Source organism: Paralichthys olivaceus, chromosome 10 (genome assembly GCF_024713975.1).
Source record: "Paralichthys olivaceus isolate ysfri-2021 chromosome 10, ASM2471397v2, whole genome shotgun sequence".
In the NCBI taxonomy this organism is placed as follows: Eukaryota; Metazoa; Chordata; class Actinopteri; order Pleuronectiformes; family Paralichthyidae; genus Paralichthys; species Paralichthys olivaceus.
In genome coordinates this window covers 883,684-906,086 of record NC_091102.1, presented here as the reverse complement: position 1 = coordinate 906,086, position 22,403 = coordinate 883,684, and the positions used below count along the sequence as shown (strand labels likewise).

Here is a 22,403-nt window from a genome sequence, read left to right as displayed (position 1 = left end):
TATACACCATTAGTCATTATCTGACACACACACACACACACACACACACACACACACACACACACCTGTAAAACACAGAGTAAAAGAACGTTCATCACCTCAGTGGACGTTTACTGATTTCAAACACACCACATTCTCTGTGAGAGAAATGTTCATAATACATTGAGCAGTCAAGTCCTCCGGTTCTCTACAGTGTTGTTAGTAAAGATGTTGCACATGCGGATGAGTAAAGATCATTTTAAAATGTCACCTGTGGCTAACGTGGCTAATGTTAGCAGTGCGACCAGGTTACCGTCCACGTGAGCTGAGTTCAAGAAATGACATGTTTGTTCTGACTCAACCTGCACACGACCTGATCTACTATTCAAGTTTTAACATCAGCCACAGGCTGTAAATAAAGATGGACGCCAGGACAGCTGCTGAAAGTGAAGACAAAACATCTGGATCAGAGAGTCACTGTCTCTAACACACACACACACACACACACACACACACACACACACACACACACACACACACACACACACACACACACACACACAACCACACACACACACACGTTTGTGCTTCTATCTTAGTGACCCTGACCTTAACCATCCAAACTAAATGTCTAACTCTAACCTAAACCAAAACCAAAACTTAACTCTAACCATGAAACCAAGTCTTAACCCTCAATCAGCCCATTGAAAAAGTGAGGACGCATGTGGTCGGAACAGCTGGAGATGAAAGCAGAGTGTGTGGTGAAGCTCCGCTTTCATCTCTCTCTCTCTTACACACACACACACACACGCACACACACACACAAACACACACACACACACACACACACACACACATAGCTGTAACAAGTCGTCTGAGCAGAAAACACAGAGACAAAAGAAGCTGAACTGAACTTGTGTTGTCACACAAGCTTACACCAACAGGAGGAGCTAGAGAGTCACAGTTCTACACTAAACCTCCTCAGAACATTAAGTTCCCTGTTTGTTTGAACTAAGAGAATCGTACGTTCAGGATGTTCCCAGTCACCGTTTCAATCTGCACAGTTTCATGTTGCTTTTACAATTTGTCTTGATACTTTTTAAATGTACGTAAAGATCTGAGTTGGCAGCTGAAACCCATTGTGAAAGAAAACATGGATTAGAAAAGGAAGAAGAAAATTCAGACTTTCTACCACAAAACTAAAGTTAAGTTCCAGATTTTCTTCACTTTGAAGACAAATACAAACTCCAGGTGGAGTCTGGGAAGAGGAGGAGGGTCAGCAGACACCCGAGTCCGAGGCCGTTAACCCGTTAACTGAAAAAGATGGAACCTACCGCGGCTGTGCGTGCCTCCGTCGTCATGGCTACGCGGTGTATCTCTACGGAGGGGCGAGGCCTGTGAGAGGAGGGAGGGGTCGAGACAGGAAGGAGGGGGCGAGCAGGGCAGCGAGGGCGGGGCTACAACCAGAAGGTGGGAGTGGTCAGAATTGGGTGTTGCGTGTGTGTGGTGAAGGTTTGGAGCATCAAGGTGAACAAGGTGAACCCGGTGAGCAAGGCAAAGTTCATTCCACGAGAATACACGCCCGAAAACACCAACATCACCAGAACCAGGGTCCGAAAGAATGAGTGTCAGGGAGTTAAAACCAGGGTGACACATGCACGCAGATCGGATCACATGCATTTATGATTTTAACATCAAAAGTCAGGCACCAGATCAATGAGCGGAGGAAAGAAGGTAATAAAACGTGTAAATCGAAAAAAAGAAAGAGTGAAAACAGGGAAAAACATGAGACGACAACACAGAACAAAAAAACAGCACAAAAAACAAAATAAAGATTAGTCGCATTTCACAATACAGATATCTCGACATGCTGTTAGCATCATGTTAGCTTCATTAGCACTTAGCAACATTTCACACAGCTAATAGTTAGCAAACAAATGCTTGACGGTTGCAGAGCTAAACACAGCGGACGAGCAGTGACCACGAAGCTGCATCGAACACGACCGTGGACGAACGTTAGCTCAGACCTAGCGTTAGCATGTGTTCTCACTGAAGCCGTGGACTAAGATTTTCTGCAGCGTGGTCTTTCAGTCTGAAAGCAGGACTTATTGATTCCACCTCCAGATTTTAAATATCTGATGCTTTGTAAAGATAAACATTTAAAACAGGCGGCAGCACGACATGTGGATCTAAACCCACTCATGCTACCTGCATTCATTCACACATTCATGATGGAAACCTGCATCTGACAGAAAACGTAAAACATGTTGAATCGTTACGTTGAATAATTTTACAACGTTCAGAAACACCGGAGTCCTAACCAGTCACCTGACCCACCCTCTTACCCCACATCCAACTCACCTGATCGGGGCTTCAGTCCAAACGGCGGACTGGAGAAGGATGTGTGTCCGGCGGCCGGAGATCTGTCACCGTGCTGTGGCGACAGAAACAACACGGTGAGTGAGACAGTTCCATGAATGAGAACTCAAAGTGAAAGTTGTTGACGAGACGCCGGATGTGGGACAAACGACTGCACAGAGAAACTGGTTCAAAGAGGACGTCACTGAGACCTTTGACCTCTGAAATCCAATCAGTTCATCTTTGAGTCCAAGCGAACACTGGTTAAAATGTGAAGAAATATATCTTAGCATTACATTTAAAAGGATTCTCGTTCTTAAGACAACGCGTTGCCAAGGTCACAAGACTGAGAGAATGAGACGGACAACCTATAACATAATAACTCACAGGACAAAATAGAAAATCTTATTGTGAGACATTGTTTGTTGCTCTGACACAAACAGACGTCAAACATCAGCCACGTCTGCAGACGACATGCAACAGGACAGGAAGACGCCAATTCACCAGCCGCCGGTTTTCTAAAGAAGCTTTGAGCTCCTGGTGAAAGATCTGGTCTGACGTGTAGCCACCGCTCACACGCGTGTCGCCTGCTGCCGGACGACATGTCACACATGTGAAAGCTCCATGTGGTTTATTCATAAGAAACACACTCAGACACACGACTGTTCAGATCTGACACGACTGCAGACAGATGAGTGGGCGGGACCACATCCACTGGTTCTACAGTACGTTTACCTTGATTGACATATGCCACTCATACTCCCGACATGCAAGCTGGGCCTCAAACCTGGCCTTCTCTAGAATCATCAGTCTTTTCTTCTGGAACTCATATCCAGCCTCCTCCACGTGCTGCTACAAAACGCAGCAGACGTTTAGGCCTCAAAAGACTTAAATATCCTCTATTACCTCCTTAAAAAGACTTTAAACAGTGAACCCAAGGACGAAGACACAAAAACACTATTTGTACTTTATCACACAATTAAACTCATCAAGGAAAATGTATTTAAGCAGAGGTGCAAACTCATCAGGGGTAAAAATTGTGTTTGTAAATTAGTTTCAACTCTTCTCAAGTGATATAATTATGCTTCGTTCTGTTTAACGAGATCTTAATCAACCTCAGATCAGCTGTCGTCCAACAACAAGGCTTCTGGTTAATCTTCTGGTTAATCTTCTGGTTAATCTTCTGGTTAATCTTCTGGCTAATCTTCTGGTTAATCTTCCATTCACAGAAACTCGGTCCAACCGGTTTCTTTTGTCACACGACTCAAACACAATGATTGTCTGTGTTTAGGTTCAGAATCTCTTTTCAGCCATTTAGTCCTGATGCAACATACGTGTTTAAAGACATGTGACTGATTCAATCCTCGAGATTCACTGAAATACTTGCAGGAAAGGTGAAAAGCATTATGGGTAAAGTAGTTTGTTTTTCACTGCTCTTAGCCTCAACGTCTCTCCAGATTAAAACTGTTTATAACTGTTCATGTACGCTGATGACAACCTGCTGTTCTGTGTCTATTAACGTGAGACAGGTTAGAACTGTACCTTTGGTGTGGTGCTGCCGTCATCGCTGTCCTGACCACTGAGGAGAGAGAGAACCTTTTTATTTTAGGGTGAAACAGGTGAAGAACAACCGGCTGATTAACACGACACACACAGGAGACAGACAACAGCTACACAGGTGTGAGAAGTGAGGGTGAACTGTGAGTCTTACTTGAGCGACTCCTCCACTGTGACCATCTCCACCGGGTAGAGTTGGACTCCAGACAGGTCGTCCTGCTCCGTGTTCACTCTGACACACAAGAGAACCAACGCTGTCAAAGTTAGATTCATTAAAGCTCGTTCTCAGGTGTCCATTCACTGAGTCGAGTTTTTGTTGTGGAGGATAAATTATTTTCAGCTCTCAGTGTTTTCTAATGAATGAAAAAAAACAGCCAAACCTCGTTAGAGCTAATCGTGATAATCAAGAGAAACTGGGATCTCAGTGGTAGAGGTGAGCGAGCGGACGACTTTCTATGGAACATGGAGGATTCACGTTTAACCATTTACACCCACTCTCCTCACTCTAGTGACAAACTAACGATCCCCTACTGGACCGTCTGCTGGAAGTGAATCGCACGTCTCGTACAGGCTCGTTCATGCAGGACGTTTTAGTGTCAGCGATCTGTAAACTTTGTCGTGCAGCGGTCGACACTTCGGGAGGTGATAGAACAAATGTATTCAACCGCACTCGTCTGTGAAACATAAGTGGTAAGAGCGTAGACGAGTGAAGCTGTCACCTGCTGGGGTCCTGCAGCAGCTCCACAGCCTCCTTCAGCTGGTTGATCATGTCGATGTGGAGCTCCGTGCCCCCTGTGACCTTTGACCTGGGACCACAAACACACGAGTAAACAGTCACGTGAAAACTTCATTCTGTTTTTAAATATCCACAAAACATATTTAATGAATCAGGAAATGAACTCACGTTTGTTTTGTTTGCCACGGAGAGTCTTCTTCTATCCTGAGGGGCTCGTCGAAGTCTGCTGCTGTCCGACCCTGCACACACACACACACACACACACACACACACACACACACACACACACACACACACACATCAGCACCAGCTGCAGCTGTCACATGACCAACGGAGACGTTACCACTCGTCCCAAATACAAACACAACAATAAAGACACTGTGATAAAAGTATTTTTCCTTTCTCTGATTTTAAAACATGATTATCAGACATTTGATCAAACTGAATGTTTTTAGATCAAATAATAAAACATGTTTGACATCAGCTCTCTGACGCTGAGTATTTCACAATGAATTGATTCATGACAATAATTAGAGGAAGCTCAACGGACGTGGAACTGGAAAAATACAAATATCTCAGGGTGAATAAGAGGAGCCGTACGTAGAAGACGAAGACCTCAACTTGGCGTCAAGAGGAGAATGTTTAATGTTCGTATCTCAGATTGTTTGGTCACGAGTGCGTTGTTCAGATAAGGTGACCGTCGTCACCATGGTTACCTTAACAACCACTTTGTTAAAGTTATTAAAAACTTTCTGTGCGGTGCGTACAGCGACCTCCTGTGGTGAGGTCTGACGTGCAGCTCTAAGATCACGTCCTCAGAGGTCTGTTACAGATGTTTACAGATGAGAGATGAAGTTACAGCTTCACAGAATCTGAATCTTAAAGCTCCTGCTCTTTGTTTTGTGTTTCGTCCTTATTTGGTCAGAGCCGAGCCTCCGCAGGGACACACAGGCTCGGAGTGACGTAACGTCTGTAACAGCACAGTCTCTCCAACTGCTCCACAAACAACCCACCCAAACTCCTTTACTCCAAAACTAAATTAGACTCACATCAACACAAAGTGACAGTTTCGGCTCCATTAAAACAAACCAGAGACGAGTGTGAGCGAGGCTGCAGCAAAGAACAGGTTTACGTAACCCATTATTCATGAAGTGAACCATTTACTGCATCAATCTTTAATCACGCACCGACACAACGTGACCACTTGCCTTGATGTAGCTGACGAAGCGAGTGCTGAGAGCCGAGTCTCTGTAGCCAAACTGCTCCTTCAGGGCCTCCGTAGGACTCTCCTCGATCAGACGCACCGAGTCGGAGTTTGGATCTGCTGAAGAGAAGAAAACACGAGGAGTTTCACAGTGAAGCCAACGTTCACCTCGTCCATCGTCCTGAACGTCCAGCGACGGTAACTTGGACGTTAACGGACAAATTGAATGTGTTTTCTTCTGAACTGTCGACATGGATGATGAATTTTAGTATTGCTCTAATATTCCTGTTGACATGAGCATGAAGCCACTTGTGCCATTTTGAGGAGAAACTTCAAACGAGAGACATCAGCTCTGACCTGATTCACACTGATTGAAGTTTATATTTAAACTGAGTCTGTGGAGACCTGCTGTTAATAGAGTTCAACACTACAGACACACAACTGACAAGCTCTGTGTGTGTGTGTGTGTGTGTGTGTGTGTGTGTGTGTGTGTGTGTTACCTGTCAAGGAGCTGATGTGTTCACTGGAGTCGTCTTTACTGATCCCCTCCTCCTCAGTGATGTGGCTCATCGGCACATTGAGACTCAGACTGTCCTCGTCTGACGGCTGCACCAAACAACGATTAACAACAGAAAACCACCATTAATAAAAATATTCAAACGTCTGAAGTTATCTATCAGGTTTAAAAACGTGAAATCATCTCTTTCAATTCTTTATAATACTTAAAATAATGACATCATCACATTTGAGGAAATTATTTATTATTTGTCCTTTTTTTCTTGTGACTGAAATGATGATTAGATTAGAATTGAAACATTATTGATGTTTAAAACTTTTCAGACTCAAAACACCAGCATCTGTCTGGTTTTTAAATAAATACAATAATAAGAATTAAAAATAAGATTCTCTTCTGCAGAACTTCCTGCAGCTGCATCACTTCATATAATGAATGAGAGAATTATTGATCTGCAATTTGTTCAGTTCAAACTTGTCAATGATACATTTAGCAAATATCAATGACACAGTTTGTTGAAATAATAAACTTAAGTTCGTTTACAAATAAATAAGTGAAACTTTCTCTCAGTAAAGAAATCTATGGATCAAACAATTCAAAATAATCCTGCGATAATGTTTCTGCAGACACGTGTAAATGCAACACATCCAACATGTGAAAGAACACGTTCAACACATGAGATGAAGACAAGCTGTCGACAAGATGACCAATAAACAAGCAACACACACACACACACACACACACACGCACACACACACACACACACACACACACACAGTACCTCAGTAGCAGACAGTCTCTTGTCTCCGTTGTCGCTGCCGACTCCTGAGTCGCTGTCCTGCTTCTTCTGCTGCTCCATGTCCTCCACACTGCAGACACACAACACAGGTTACACACCTGACACACCCACGCACACAGGGAGCTTGTGTGTGTGGTGTGTGTGTGTGTGTGTGGGCGAGCAACAGAGCGTGTGAGCCACAGAGAGAGAGCGAGCACAGTCCTCCTGTCAGTCTGCGTTCACACGACTGTGTAACTTGATGACGGTAAAACGAGCTTCACTCTGATTCTCTCTCACCTGCTTCCTTCAAGGTCTTTGTTTTAATGGAGTTTTAAAAATAACTTCACTGCTTCCTCTGGAGGGACGAGAGATATTTATTCATCATTCAACATTTAGAGAAAAAACTATCCTGCTGAAGTTAACTGAGCGAACTGAAGAGGAGGAAAAGAGAAAAGAACAGATACCCACAGGGTGAGAGAGACGACAGAGGAAATACAGAGAGAGAGAGAAACAGCCGAGAAAAGGAGGAAAACAGAGCGAAAACATAAGGAAAGATTTCAGGATGATAAAAGAGAGGAAAGAAGAAACAGAGGAAAAAGAATGATTAGTGTGTCAGAGCTCTGCAGGAGAATAGGAACCATTTTCCTGCCCACGTATTGGGAGCACTTTATGTGGGCGGACATTAGAGAGTTCAACTTCCTGCGAGGGTCTGGGAAACTAACGCAGCAGCATTTTATTCTCTTCATTATTTCTGTCCTCCTTCTTTCTGGCCTGAACCTCATCCTGTTGTACACAAACTTAACCATAACATCTCGATGCTAACGATTACGTCTTGTGGTGATGACAACCTGGAGTGGAGCCGCAGCATTGAGGTCCCGCCCAAACACGGGTTTGACCAATCACGAGTCAGTGTCAGCTGTCAATCATGACATTTAAGCCTGTTCTATGTAATGTAATAAAGAATGAAAATGAGAGAAACCATCTTTGAGAATCATTAGTTAACATCTACTTAGATTTTCCAGTTTGGTCCATGTCCCATCTGCTCACGTGGAGGAGGCAGGGAGATTATGACCTATACTGCAGCCAGCCACCAGGGGGCGATGTGAGGATTAAAAACAGGTTCAGCTCAGTGTTCACATCACTGATCGAACTGTTTCTGTGACTGAAGGAGATGCTTCCCTCATGGTTACCATGGCAACACTCAGCAACACTATTCCGGCTGAGTGGTATTTAAGTTGCCGCGGAGACTGACCTGCCGGTGGAGGGTCGTGATAGGCTGAGTCGCTCTATGACGGGCAGGTAGAGCGAGTCGGGCATCTTCTCGCTGCGACACGCCTCGATGCTCAGATACTTGAATATGTGAACTTTTCCCTTTAAACAGATCTGAGGAGGAGGAGAAAGATTTCATCAGTTTTCATCTTCTGTCGTCTCGGCCCGTTTATTTTTGACCAATCACAGTCGATGTCGTGTTTATGACGAGGTGTGTGAACCAATCAGGACCAAGACACGAGGCGACAGCCTCCAACAGGACGTTCAGAGACATAACTAAAAATAAAAAAAGAAGAGTGTGTGTGTGTGTGTGTGTGTGTGTGTGTGTCTGTGTGTGTGTGTGTGTGTGTGTGTGTGTGTACCTGTGCGGGTGGGCTCTGCAGTGGGTTGTTTTCTAACTGGAGCGACTGAAGCTGCTTCATCTTCCTGAAACACACTGGGATGGTGGAGACCTTGTTACAGGAGAAGTCAAACTTCACCAGAGGAAGATCAGCCAGGTCTGTAAGAACACACACACACACACACACACACACACACACACACACACACACACACAGATCTGTCAGCAGATGTTGAACCATAGACTGTGAATAAACAGGGATGACATGACAAGTCTGCATTGTGATCGCCCCCTGGTGTCTGGCTGCAGTATAGGTCTTAAACCCCTCCTCCTCCACGTTAGCAGACAGGAAATGGACCAAACTAAAAAAGTTTTGGTTTAATCAGTTATTTGATATAAACATGGGCTGACACGGGATGATTGACAGCTGAGACTGACTCGTGATTGGTCGATTGTGCCGCTCCACTCCTCCATCACAGTCTTTGACGCCAAATGACATCATCACCACAAGATGGCAGCGCTTGTATCTGACAGATTTTGACTTCATGAAAGTGGGAGGAGCTGGAGACACAACTTTATTTACAGTCTCAGCCGCCTGCGTGTCCTCAGAGATCTGTTTGTCTCTGAGGTCGATCTTCGGTTCAGGAGGATTCTCTGATGGCAGAGTTCACTGTGGAATCAGACGCTAACCACACTCACACTCTTTTCAACAACACTCAGTGAAAGTGTGAGTTTAAAACACTCTTCTTGAAGGACGTTCGTAAGAAGAGAGGTTTACCGAGCTCGTCAGAAAACACGAATCATAACGAAATGATCTAAATTTAAATTTACCTCATTCCAGAGTAAAGAAATCAACAATTCATATAATAGATGAAAACATCACCAGGAGTATTTCACCTACATCTTACACGCTGGACCTTTGAGGATTAAGTGTCTGAAATCCCCTGAGCAGACGTGACACAAAGAATCATTTAGTTCACACACTCACCTTCTGGCAGGACGCAGAGGAGGTTTCGACGAACGTTGAGTTCTCGTAAAGCTTTGAGTCGACCGATGTGACGAGGAAGAGCCGTGATCTCATTGCAGCTGATGTCCTGCAGAGGGCGACCACAACAACACAACTTGTGATTACAACTTTTAATCAAGTTGTGTTAACCTTCATTAAATGAGCAAAGAAAAGGTGTGTGTGTGTGTGTGTGTGTGTGTGTGTGTGTGTGTGTGTGTGTGTGTGTGTGTGTGTGTCTCACCAGCTCCATGAGGTTGTGCAGGTGTCTGATGGTCTCGGGCAGACTGACCAGCTTGTTGTTGCTGGCGTTGAGGACTCTCAGAGGTAAACCACAGAGACAGGCCGGCAGAGAGCCCAGCTGATTACGACTGAACACAAACATCATCATCTTCAGACTTTGTTTACGTACAAACAGTAAACTATTATTTAACCACACAACCAAACAATTCAGGTTCGGACGTCTCCTGATCGTCCTGAAGAAAACTCCTGACCGACTTCATTTCTTTATCATTTATACACTCGGGCAGTTTCCACCTTTGTCATTTAGAAATAAATAAATAAATTATAAAAGTAAAAATAACTTTGTGTTTTAAATATGTTCAAATTTACTTTAATATAATAAACAAATCCAAAAACATTGTGCGTCTGCGAAGTTTCGACTGCTGTCGACTTCAGGCCACAAAAACTTAAAATAGATTAAAAAATCTGACTGAGAAGAAGTGTCTCTGATCTCAGATCAGCAACACTTACTATACACAAAACACACACACACACAGTCACAGTCACAGTCACATTAACACACACACACACACTCACACACACACACAGTCACAGTCACATTAACACACACACACAGTCACAGTCACATTAACACACACACACACACACTCACACACTCACACACTCACACACTCACACACTCACACACTCACACACTCACACCACAAGACTGTGAAACTCCCTCTGACTCAGCTCTGAAAATAACATTCAGGAAACAGGAGGGAGTTTATACAGCTGCACACACACACACACACACACACACGCACGCACGCACGCACACACACACACACACACACGCACACACACATGCACGCACACACACGCACACACACAATGGAAGAGTTATATTTCACTTTTATGTTGGAGATGTAGTAATTCTTTTTGTGAGTGTGTGTGTGTGTGTGAGTGTGTGTGTGTGTGTGTGTGTGTGCGTGTGTGTGTGTGTGTGTGTGTGTGTGTGAGTGTGTGTGTGCGTGTGCGTGTGCGTGTGCGTGTGTGTGTGTGTGAGTGTGAGTGTACATCCACATAACTCTGAACCAAGAACTTCCGTCTCATGATGTCATGCTCACGTGGTCACTTGACGAGCTCACGAGACGTTTTCTGAACCTGGATGTTTGTGACGATGTGAAAATGTGTGAATGTACTTTTTCACTGCAGCCAAACAATTGAACCATTAATCAAATGTAACGTAGGTTTTAAACATAGTTGTTAAATGTTGTGATTATTTTCTGTGTGAAATCGTTTTAAAAAACTACGATGACTTGAAGATAAACTTCTCTGTTTCACTTTAAAGAGACTAAAAATAAGACTGGAGAGGAAAGTGTCCTTCCTGTTCTGACTGGACTGTGTGTGTGAGGAGTGAAGCTGAGCAGCTGAAACACCTGAAACTTTTGATCCTGGATTCATTTATTAAAGATCGTGTTGCAGCTGCAGTGATTTGTTTAACATTCCAACCCCTGTTGATTTAGTTACTTTAATTATTCAATCATCAGAATAGTTTCTGTTTCATTGAATTCTTTTTTCATGAGATGTAAACATGAGTCGATCATTGAGGAACGTGAAGCAGCTTCATCATCTCACAGAAGATTCACAGATTATTTGTTCAGACGTTCAGAGTGGAGACAGCATCGACCTTTAAACACAGACGCACAGACAGATGTGTGTGAAGGTCAGCACCAGGCGTGTGTGTGTAGCCCACACACACACACACACACACACACACACACACACACACACACACACACACAGACACACACACACTCCTCCAGGGAGTCACAGTAGTACAACAGCTCAGACGAGCGTTGGCTCCGCATAATAACACATATATTTTTGCTTTGTCACAATGATTCAGTCTGCGTTCACAGTGAGTTCACACACACACACTCACACACACACACTCACACACACACACTCACAATCACACACACAGTACAGCAACATGAACAACGTGATTTGTCGACTGATAAACTTTCAAGTTAAAGTATGATTCTGGTTTATTTCAACTTGGTTCTCACTGTGTGTGTGTGTGTGTGTGTGTGTGTGTGTGTGTGTGTGTGTGTGTGTGTGTGTGTGTACCTGAGGTTTAAGGAGGTGAGTGACTGCAGGGTGATGATGCTGTCTGGGATGGTCCTGATGCAGTTGTGATACAGGTTTAGTGTTTCCAAGGCAACCAGGTGACAGACCTCTGAGGGGACGTCTGTCAGTCGGTTCTTTGACAAGTCTGCAGAGAGAACAGAATACAAATATATATATATATTTATATACACATATATAAACATGAACATCATAGTAGAGCGGGTTTATTAATACATGTGGAAAACTTCTGCTGGTTCAAACATTTTAAACATTTTCTTATTTCAACCAAAGTTGTTTCTGTCACGTCATGTTTTTCTTATTTTACATGAATTAACTCTAAGATAGAAATTTATTTTAAAAACGAAAATTTAAATGAATCAAACAAGAACAAAGTCCGACAGACTGAACTGTTGACCGTTAAATCAAACACATATACAACCAAGTTCTATACTCGGTTGTATATGTGTTTGATTTATGGTTAAAAGTAAAATCAACTGAGTTTTACTTTTGACTTCATAACAGTTGAAGACAGTTTGGACGATAAATGATAAATAATAAAATAAGTGCATGGACAGTCTGATCCTGACCCTTCATGAAGCTGCAGTGAGAAAGTCTGAGTCAGCTCGACTCACTGATACAAATCTGCAGTTTCAACACAAACAGTTGAACAAAAGCTCCGTCCTCAAAACCACCACAAAGTTGAATCAACACTTTTTAAAACCTGTTTCGACACAAACGGAACCTTTTAACCTTCATGAGGTTTGATTTCAGGACGGTGTAAGTTTCAGCTTGGTTGTTTCTAATAAACTGACGACTCAGCGTAATTCGATGAATGTTAAACTCCGCCCTTCACATTCTGCACCAGTCGGACTCAGGGAAGTCGTTGTTTGGCAGAGGGGCTGGGGTCAGACGCTCAGGGCCAGGACTGATGACATCACATCCTGCTGCAGCTCCGCAGCGACGATATCAAGTGGAGTTATCAGCAGCCGCAAAATGAGGCCAAGAAATGTCAGGGCCAATTATTCCACATTGTTCTGCCGAGGCGGAGCTCAACTCTCTAACGGAGCGAGAAGAGAACGAGGGCTAACGTCCTCTGGTGGAAAACATCATGGGAACGTTACGGGTGTTGTGTTCTTGTGAGTTCTGACTGTGATCAAGGTGATTATCTGTTGTCTTGTTGTTGAACTGTGAGGTCAGTTAGTTAGTCTCCTCCCTGTGGTTGTATGTCTTTGTTCCATACATTGTTCCAGTCTACATACATCTTAGCCCCAGACTCACACGACATCACCGTGACCTTTGACCCCTGAAAACAAATCCGTTCACCTGTGAGTCACTAACTGTCTCGATGTAGGAGTCCGTCCTTCAGAGGCTGCAGTTGAAGATCGAGTGGATCATTTCAGAAGGCTAACGGTGACGTCAAGCTTCCGACAACATGAAAACTTAAAACCTCCTGCCGCCGGGTTGTAGTGTCTTCTGTTGATCAACTCATAAAATGTAATTATCTGTTTCAGGACTAACTGTACAAACTGGCTCTGTCACGCCTGCGTCTGAGCATCAGCCGCTCAGGCAGCGTTGCATCGTGGGTCTCATAGTCACAGGAAGTGCTATTTAAAACTGTGCAGCTGAGAGACAAAGAGCGAGTCAGTCGAGCTTTTATCCTCCGAGCAAACAGCAGCAGGCTGATTCACTGAGAGTGTGAGTGTGTGTGAGTGTGAGTGTGTGTGAGTGTGTGTGTGTGTGTGTGTGTGTGTGTGTGTGTGTGTGTGTGTGTGTGTGTGTGTGTGTGTGTGTGTGTGTTCCAACACCATCACATCTCTTTAACCTCTTTAATAATTCACTGAAAATCATAATGTGGTGGAAACTGCACTGACCTTAATGAATGACACACACACACACACACACACACACACACACAGACACACACACACACATTAAGGCCACATCAGTCTCACAGATGTGTCAGGTTGGATTAGAATGTGTCTACACACGAGGTCGTGGAAGTGGTCTCAGATCATTCACACCATGAGACTCACACAAACACTACTACTACTACTTCTACTACTACTGCTACTACTGCTACTGCTTCTACTACTACTACTTCTACTACTACTACTACTGCTACTGCTTCTACTACTACTACTACTACTACTACTACTACTACTTCTACTACTACTGCTACTACTACTACTTCTACTACTACTACTACTGCTTCTACTGCTTCTACTACTACTTCTACTACTACTGCTACTACTGCTACTGCTTCTACTACTACTACTACTACTACTACTACTACTACTACTACTACTGCTTCTACTACTTACTACTGCTGCTTCTAGGACAGCAGTCCTGACATGGTGAATATTATCAGATATTTTGTTGGGCAGTTGAGTGAGTGACAACAACATCCTGGTCTGAAGTTGTGTGTTGTGTTATTTAAATCTCATTATCAAGATAATATCAAACAGGTTTGATATGTATGAATGAAATCCCTGTAGATCTCTACACTAACGCTTCAGGATCATCGAGATGAGTGAATCAAATCTGCCCTGACATCCTCCAGTGTGGGGCCAGAATAAAACAACACGAGCTGCACGAGCTCCACGCGCTCCACGCGCTCCACGCGCTCCACGAGCTCCACGAGCTCCACGCGCTCCACGAGCTCCACGCGCTCCACGAGCTCCACGCGCTCCACGAGCTTCATGAGCTCCACGCGCTCCACGAGCTCCACGCTAACTTCAGGATGAACTCAGTCGTCTCAGTTGTGTTTCAGATCCGTGAGTGTAACTAAACCACTTCATCGGATTCTGAATCAAACTGTGGTTTCAAATGACTAGTGAGAGTGTCGACAACATGTGAGCGGTGATGTGTGATTGTGTGATTGTTGTACTGTACAAACACGGAGCAGGAATGTGGAGGCCGAGCAGCTGAGACACAAGAATGTTTCCTGCCCACTGATCAACACAGAGTTCTGTTCAGGCCGACCCCCGGGCTTCAAGGCTTTGACTGTCGCCGTGGTGACCCGCATCCAGATCAGTAATGATATCATTGTTATTATTGTTAGTGCAGTGTCTGTTCTCATCCTCTGTTTCAGAGTCTGTTGAACTACACAATATTCAGACCCAAGTTCACAACCTTTCAAAATAAAAGCTCTGTAATACTGCTTGATATAAAGCATTGTAGCAATAAAACAAACGCACTGCTTTTACTTTGTAGACCACTTTGAACAGGAAGTGATTCTATGACAGAGATCTGCACCCACGACACATGTGAACGTCTGTGTCAGTCACATACGCTGAAATAAAAATTATCTAAATGATTTTGTGGGACAGATATTATTGACGCCAGCTGTCAACCACTGCTGCAGGATGTAGACGTGTAAACAGCCTGAAGACAAACTGCCCTGTCCCCGATGACGGAGAATCTAATTGATCTAATGGAACCCAGCCCTGAGGTTAAGAGAGTCCTGGTGTCATCCGTGTATTATTGTGGTGCCAAATAGTGGAAAATGTTAGGAGCACCAGTACAAACGTGATGTGAGAAGTGAGTCTGGAGCCCTGTGGTCTTGTTGGTTGCTGAAGTTAATGAGATAATAAGAAAGGGCCCAAAACTCAGTCTGGAGAATTTGGATGCATTATTCAATGAGCGTGGTCACTGTTTACGACCTGAAACCACCGAGGTGGATGAATGAGGTTCACTGCTGCACACGACTGTTTCCTGTGGTGAAACCCAGATATAACATGAACTGTTAAATCAGAACAATCTATCATTACTTTCATAAATATGTTTTGTTGTTCTTCTCTCTTCTTGTGACTTAAGTTAGTTAGTAATTATACTTTTCCATGTTTTTATTCCTTCTTGAGCTGATTCGATGAAGATGAGGAAAACAAACTACGTGTGAAATGTTTGTGAGTCGAAGATCCTCACGTCAGAGCTGAGGATCAGCTGTTGGTTGAAGATGAAGAGTGTGTTTCTCGTATCATTTGAGTCTTTCTGGTTTAAATTGAAATTCTGCAGCGTCAGGTCGTCTGAGTGTGTCTGAGGATCTCGACAGTTACTATATATTTTGTGTGTGTGTGTGAGTGTGTGTGAGTGTGTGTGTAACAGCTGCATCCTCTGGTTGTGCAGGAAGAGGCAGGACTCCTCCCTGCAGCACAATAATGACAGGCCTTACACACAACACAGACACACACAAGTTTGTGTAGCTGTCCTTGTTAGGACTTTGCATTGATTGGAAAATTGAACTAAGACCTCGTCCTTAACCTAAACCAGGACCAGTCCTCACCTAAACCTTAATATAACCACGATGTGACCTAACAGAGTTAACCAGGACGTCAGGACTTATCAGGACCAGGCTTTGGTCCCCTTTAGGTCTACTGGTCCTGAAGAGGTCAGAGTTTATACTGGACAACTACACACACACCAAGGGAACATATAGTTCGCTTAGAGACACAGAGGGCCTGAGACAGACACACACACACACACACACACACACACACACACACAGTTGAGAATACATTCATTGACATTCCTTTACCCTAGCATTAACCATCACAACTAAATACATGACCCCAACCTGACCCCTGACCTTTAGACCAAGTCTTAACCTCTCAAAACTATATACAGTTGCTCACACACACACACACACACACACACACACTGTTTTCTCTGGTGTTTCCTGAAGGGGGTGAGTGGAGGGACCGGCTGAAGAAGAGTCTACGAGCTACAGAAACTGTGACGGCTGTAGAGTCAAAGGATGGAAGCAGAGTTTCTGTCGTCCAGCTCTGACAACAACTTGATGATAAAAGAACTGAATCGACAGAAGAGGGTCAAGTGTCATTACTGGGGTTTGGGACATGAAGAATTTGTGAGGTCACAGTGACAACAACCTAATGGAGGATGATGTCACCATGACAACCATGTGAGACTTCATGCATGGATGCAGAGTCACGTCTGTGCAAACATGCATGTGTGTTTTTCTGTTTTATCTTGGGGCAAAAAATGCATATTTGCAGTTCGTCCAAGCGTCTCCAGTTCTAAACATAGATGCAGTGTGTGTGTGTGTGTGTGTGTGTGTGTGTGTGTGTGTGTGTGTGTGTGTGTGTGTGTGTGTGTGTGTGTGTGTGTAGGAATGGCTGGTCCTCCCACAAGAATTCTACATGACCTATTTCTCGACCCACGTCCATCTGCCGCAACCTCACTCAAACAGCACATTTGCTTTATAAGGTCTTTTTACACACACACACACACACACACACACACACACACACACACACACACAGACACACACACAGACACACACACACACAGTATTCACCCCACATTGTTTTCTTGAGCTACTGGAACATTCCTCATGCACCATTAGGAGATTTATTTGACCTCAGAAAACGATCTCAGCTCTCAGTGATTCCTCTCTTGACATTTTAAAAACACTCTGTGTTCATATTTCTGTGTGTGAAGCTGATTTATCCAGAAGTCAACAGCAGGAAAGACTTTCTAAACCAATCAGAGCAAAGACGTCATCATTCAGATGTTTCCTGCTGCTGCAGAGGAATTTTAAGCATTGACGGGTTTTCAATTAGTTACAGTGACCGACAGAAGTTCATGTGTGAACGAGACTGTTCTATTCTCTGCAGCTGATTAACGTGCATACACCCAGCGCCTAGTCTGACACGCCCCCTAACAAATCCAGGTGGAGCAAGAGCAGAGGCCGACATCTCGCACACTGTTGATAGTTGACCAATCACAACAGAGTGGAGCAGCTGACCAATCAGAGCAGACTTTATCAGGAGGGGACTCTTAAAGAGACAGGAGCTAAAACCAAGTGTTTGAGACAGAGGCTGAAAAGAGGAGCTGCAGCGAAGGACAGTCTGAGGACGGAGATTATTTCTGAACCTCAGAGCATGAAGACATTTTACAGTCGTAACATTAATGAACAATTATCGACCGAAATATGAGGAGAATGTTTAAAAAACAAGGCTAAAGTTGTAGCCCACAGCTAACTCACTCAACCCAAACTTACATGTTCTCGTATTTACAAATGCGAAAGCAAGATTATCCCTCAAACAGAAGTAATAATTACAGGAGGGACAAAAGAACATTCAATTACTTTTTTTAACTTTTTTTAACTGACAGAAAAACACATTTCATGTCAAAGTGGAAACATATGTACAAAGTAAACACATGTGTGTTTTCAGTGGTAAAACTTAAGTACTGACAGACACACTTTGCTGGTTTGTGGGTTTTTCATGGGATCTGATGAGAAAACTAGAGAAAAACAGACTTTTAAAATCCTTTCAAAGCAGAATTTGGTTTCACTCTTCTCCTCCCTCAGACATTTCCCTCGCTCCATTTGTCTCTGAGTGTTTTGTTCTCCGACTGTTACATAACAGAGAGCGAGTGGTTCAAAAGAACATCCGCCCACCGACTCGCTCGGCCTCACTCGGAGAACAGCGAGGCCTCGCGTGTAGAACAACATGCTGACACCAAACACTGCTGGCGGTCTAAATCCCTCTTTGGACAAAACAAATGTAAAAGAAACAATCTGTGTGTGGTTATTCTGTTGTCTCATCATTTACTCATGACACAAAGTTTCGTCCTCATGCTGTTTTGTCGCTCGTCCCACTTTCCAGCCTCTCTGGAAGGAAAAGTAGGACGAGAGACGAACACCCAGAAAGATCCGTCTGGTCCTTTATCATCTACACACACACAGACACACAAACACACAATGACAGCACTTGGCTCCTCAGTGTTGGCTAATTAAGTGGATACGGCTCCGTCATATGATACTGTTGTTGTTTTAATGTCTGGAAAGTGGAGTAAAATGACTGTGGTTGCAAAAACCAGCAGCCTGAAAACACACACACACACACACACACACACACGCAGGTTCGGTGGGTGACCTCAGTGAGACAGTACAAGGGTTAAATGCAGCATGAATCACATCCTAAGCATTTTAAAGGAACATCCTCTTTGAGAAACATTTATTTAACGTCTGCTGCTTTGAGTTCTTTTAGTTTGGCCCATGTCCTGTCTGGTAACATGGAGGAGGTTCATGAGTTATACTGCAGCCAGCCACCAGAGGGCGATCCAGATTGTTTCGCTTCACTTTGGTCGTGTCATCCATCTTTATTTACAGAGGTTAGTTCGTAAACCATTTCTCCCCTTTTTCGAACCACACGTAACCTTTGAGAGGTGATGACGAATAAACCACAGATTGCGTCTTTAGTCTCAGAGGCTGCAGAAGTTAACGATTTCATTTTCTGAGTGTTCGTGACTTTAGAGGTCGTGTCGCCTCGACTCAGCGAATCCATGACAATTGGATTTAAAGGCCTGGGGGTTATTTATCACGCAGATAAATATTCATTTCTACCCTAATAATTAGCATCACTTTAATTTATTTTGGCTTCAGTATCATCGGATGTGAAAATATAACCTCTGTTCTTCAAGGCCTCCCCCATCATTTCTTATTTTTAAGCATATTTGTGAATAAAGCTGGTTATAATCCTTTGACCCAATCTAATCTGTGACATTGTTTTTGCACACGTTTCCAAGTATGTTTACCAGAGAGGATTCATTCGTACTTTTGAATTCAGACACGAAAAAGCACAAGATGAACTGTACTTAAAGAAAAGGTAAAGAGGAATATTTTTCATTAAATGCAGATAAAACAAAGGATTTTGCTTTAAATTCAGAGACACTGAAATAAGAGACAGGACGGAGAAGAGACGGAAAAACTGTGACAGATGGAGGGAAAAAAAACGTAAGGTTAGAAAATAGAAAGATTAAAAAAAGTGAAGAAACCTAGAGGGAGGAAGAGGAAGAGCTGGCAGAAACGTTAACAGGATTAAAAGAGGGGGAGATTCCTCAAACTGGCAACCCACCAGGCAGACTGTCAACACACACACACTCACTCACACTCACACTCACACACACACACACACACACACACACACACACACCATCATCATCAAATACAACAACAAAACCCCCACCACTGACCCACATCTTTCTCTTCTGTCAGCACGGTGTGTGAGTGTGTGTGTGTGTGTGTGTGAGTGTGTGTGAGTGTGAGTGAGTGTGTGTGAGTGTGTGTGCGTGCTCCAGGGGATGGCACGATCACAAACCACCACCCACCCTCTGTCAGACACACACAAAGCAAACTTCCACAAACACGCATATGATACTAGATTGTTGACACTGTGTGAAAGTAATTGTGGGTAATGAAGTCCTGAAAATTGAAACCAAGACTTTGGCAGGGGTGTGTCCAAAGAGGAGTGCGGAGCCGGGGGGGCGGTCCTCACAGAGATAGTATTACATGAAAACAGGAAGTTCAGCTTTATTAAACACATGATTCATTTCAAGACATGGTTTTTTTTTCCACTGTTTTCTACTTTGTTTCATGCTGCTTCATGTCAAGTCAACCGACCTGTTCAGAGCCCGACACACACACACACACACACACACACAGACACAGACACACACACACACACACACACACACACACACACACACACACACACACAGCTGCAGTGTCCTGAAGGGGGCATCGCAACAGCCTCTGAAAAACACACCTACGCAGCTGCTGAACGTCAAGATACTCAGAAATAAAGGTTTTAGTTTTGAGATAAATTCTAAAAACATTCTTAGAAATGTGTGAGTGTGAGCGTGTGTGTGTGTGTGTGTGTGTGTGTATGCTGGCATGTGCTTCATGGTGAATAAGGATAAGCCTAAAGGAGAGAGGTATGGAAAAGTGTGTGTGCTTCACATAGTATATGTTTATTGGATGTGTGTGTGTGTGTGTGTGTGATGATGTGTGTTTGCCAGGTTGATGCGAGGAGGATTAAAGTGGGAGGTGTGTGTGTGTGTGTGTGTGTGTGTGTGTGTGTGTGTGTGTGTGTGTGTGTGTGTGTGTGTGGCCTACATTTGGAGGATGAGCGACTGCTCCTGTTTACTTATTCAGGGATTCGTCTCCTGTCAGGACGAACTCTCACTGTAACGTCCCTGTTTTAGAAACATCTCGTCCACCAACAAAGACGTCTCACACAGCTCCGTCATTTTAACTCTTTAAAACACAGGATCTGAAACGATAACGTGATGGAGAAATTAAAAGAGTCACAGACTCCTGTTTGATTGAATTCTTGTAGCTCAATCAGACGCATTCAATGTTTTCAGGCTCAATTATCAAGGTCTTGATTGATTGATTCAATTTATTTGATGATCAAAAAAAGTAAAACTCAGATTTTTAAATCTCAGAGGAGGAAAACACAGCAGAGCCTGAAAGATTATTTCCACTGTGGTTCAGCGAGAACGAGAAATAAAAAAACCTTAAACTGCTTCTCTTTCCTTCTTAGTTATAAATGAAGTTTAGTTTACTTCACACAGTGTCTGTCATTCTTAATGTCTGTAATCCTGCTGCCACTGGCTGCAAACTACTGACGTTTACAGAGTAAGTCTAACATTCCTCTACCTGTGACAGTCAAAGACACATGGAAGCAGACGAGCGTTGACCTCAGCGGAGAGAAATGTGTGTTTGTGTTTCTGCTTTGATCCGTGCGGCGGAGAACGAGAGAAGAAAATCCTCAAAAGATCGAATTTAAGCTCAGACGACGACGGACACAAGACCTGAACAACGCTGCTGCAACCACACAGACCTGTGACATCATCGCAGTGATTTCAGATTGTGATGTCATGGTCCGTGGTCACACAGCAGTCACCGGGGTCAGGTATCAAAAGAAAAGAAAGACCACTTCCTGCCGGGCTCGGTGACCTCGCTTGGCGATCAGGTGAACTCTTCAGGAGAACAAAGATCCTCTGTGAACACTGGAGGCTGTGTCACTCCCATCACAGAAGGAGGGACTAAAAAAACTGTCTCATGTCATAATAAAGTTCGACAACAGACAGACTTCAGCGAATCACAGACTCTGGGAGTCGACTTGACCGAGAGACCACAGACGACCTTTAAACTGAGACTAGCGTCGCAGACAGTGATCACGTGATGACGGCTCAACCAACCACGTACGATGTGTTGGGAACCTCCAGAGAAAAGGAAGCTTGAGCTAACGACCATCAACAGCCAATCAAGATGGACGACATGACAGCTCATCAGAAGTGAGGTAAAGAAACTGGGATCACCCCTAGTGGCTGGCTGCAGTATTGGTCTCCTCCATGTTAGCGGATGAGACATTTAACACATTACAAGATGGTTTCTTATCTCACTGATGTTCGTTCAAGTGTTTCTGTTCAGTTTGAATTGATGAGATAAAAAAAGGCTCAGACATCACGATTGACAGTTTAAACTGACTCCTGAT

At 43.8% G+C, this 22,403-nt stretch overlaps 1 protein-coding gene across 9 annotated transcripts in view; it reads right to left on the bottom strand.

The window, feature by feature from the left end:
- The window catches only part of lrch1 (leucine-rich repeats and calponin homology (CH) domain containing 1), a 40,216-nt gene that overhangs the window by 11,082 nt on the left and 6,731 nt on the right, over positions 1 to 22,403 (bottom strand). For 4 of the 9 annotated variants that reach the window (XM_069533348.1, XM_069533350.1, XM_069533345.1 and 1 more), the window contains exons 2-15: positions 12,097 to 12,241; positions 9,983 to 10,109; positions 9,724 to 9,829; positions 8,758 to 8,894; positions 8,379 to 8,509; positions 7,130 to 7,217; positions 6,335 to 6,440; positions 5,839 to 5,954; positions 4,799 to 4,869; positions 4,614 to 4,700; positions 4,049 to 4,126; positions 3,880 to 3,916; positions 2,341 to 2,413; positions 1,314 to 1,436 (exon numbers count right to left, since the gene is read on the bottom strand). In XM_069533348.1, coding sequence (XP_069389449.1) covers positions 1,314 to 1,436; positions 2,341 to 2,413; positions 3,880 to 3,916; positions 4,049 to 4,126; positions 4,614 to 4,700; positions 4,799 to 4,869; positions 5,839 to 5,954; positions 6,335 to 6,440; positions 7,130 to 7,217; positions 8,379 to 8,509; positions 8,758 to 8,894; positions 9,724 to 9,829; positions 9,983 to 10,109; positions 12,097 to 12,241 — 1,425 coding nt within the window. The remainder of the gene's footprint in view (positions 1 to 1,313; positions 1,437 to 2,340; positions 2,414 to 3,879; positions 3,917 to 4,048; positions 4,127 to 4,613; positions 4,701 to 4,798; positions 4,870 to 5,838; positions 5,955 to 6,334; positions 6,441 to 7,129; positions 7,218 to 8,378; positions 8,510 to 8,757; positions 8,895 to 9,723; positions 9,830 to 9,982; positions 10,110 to 12,096; positions 12,242 to 22,403) is intronic. The other 5 variants (XM_069533349.1, XM_069533346.1, XM_069533352.1 and 2 more) reach the window with 3 other exon arrangements.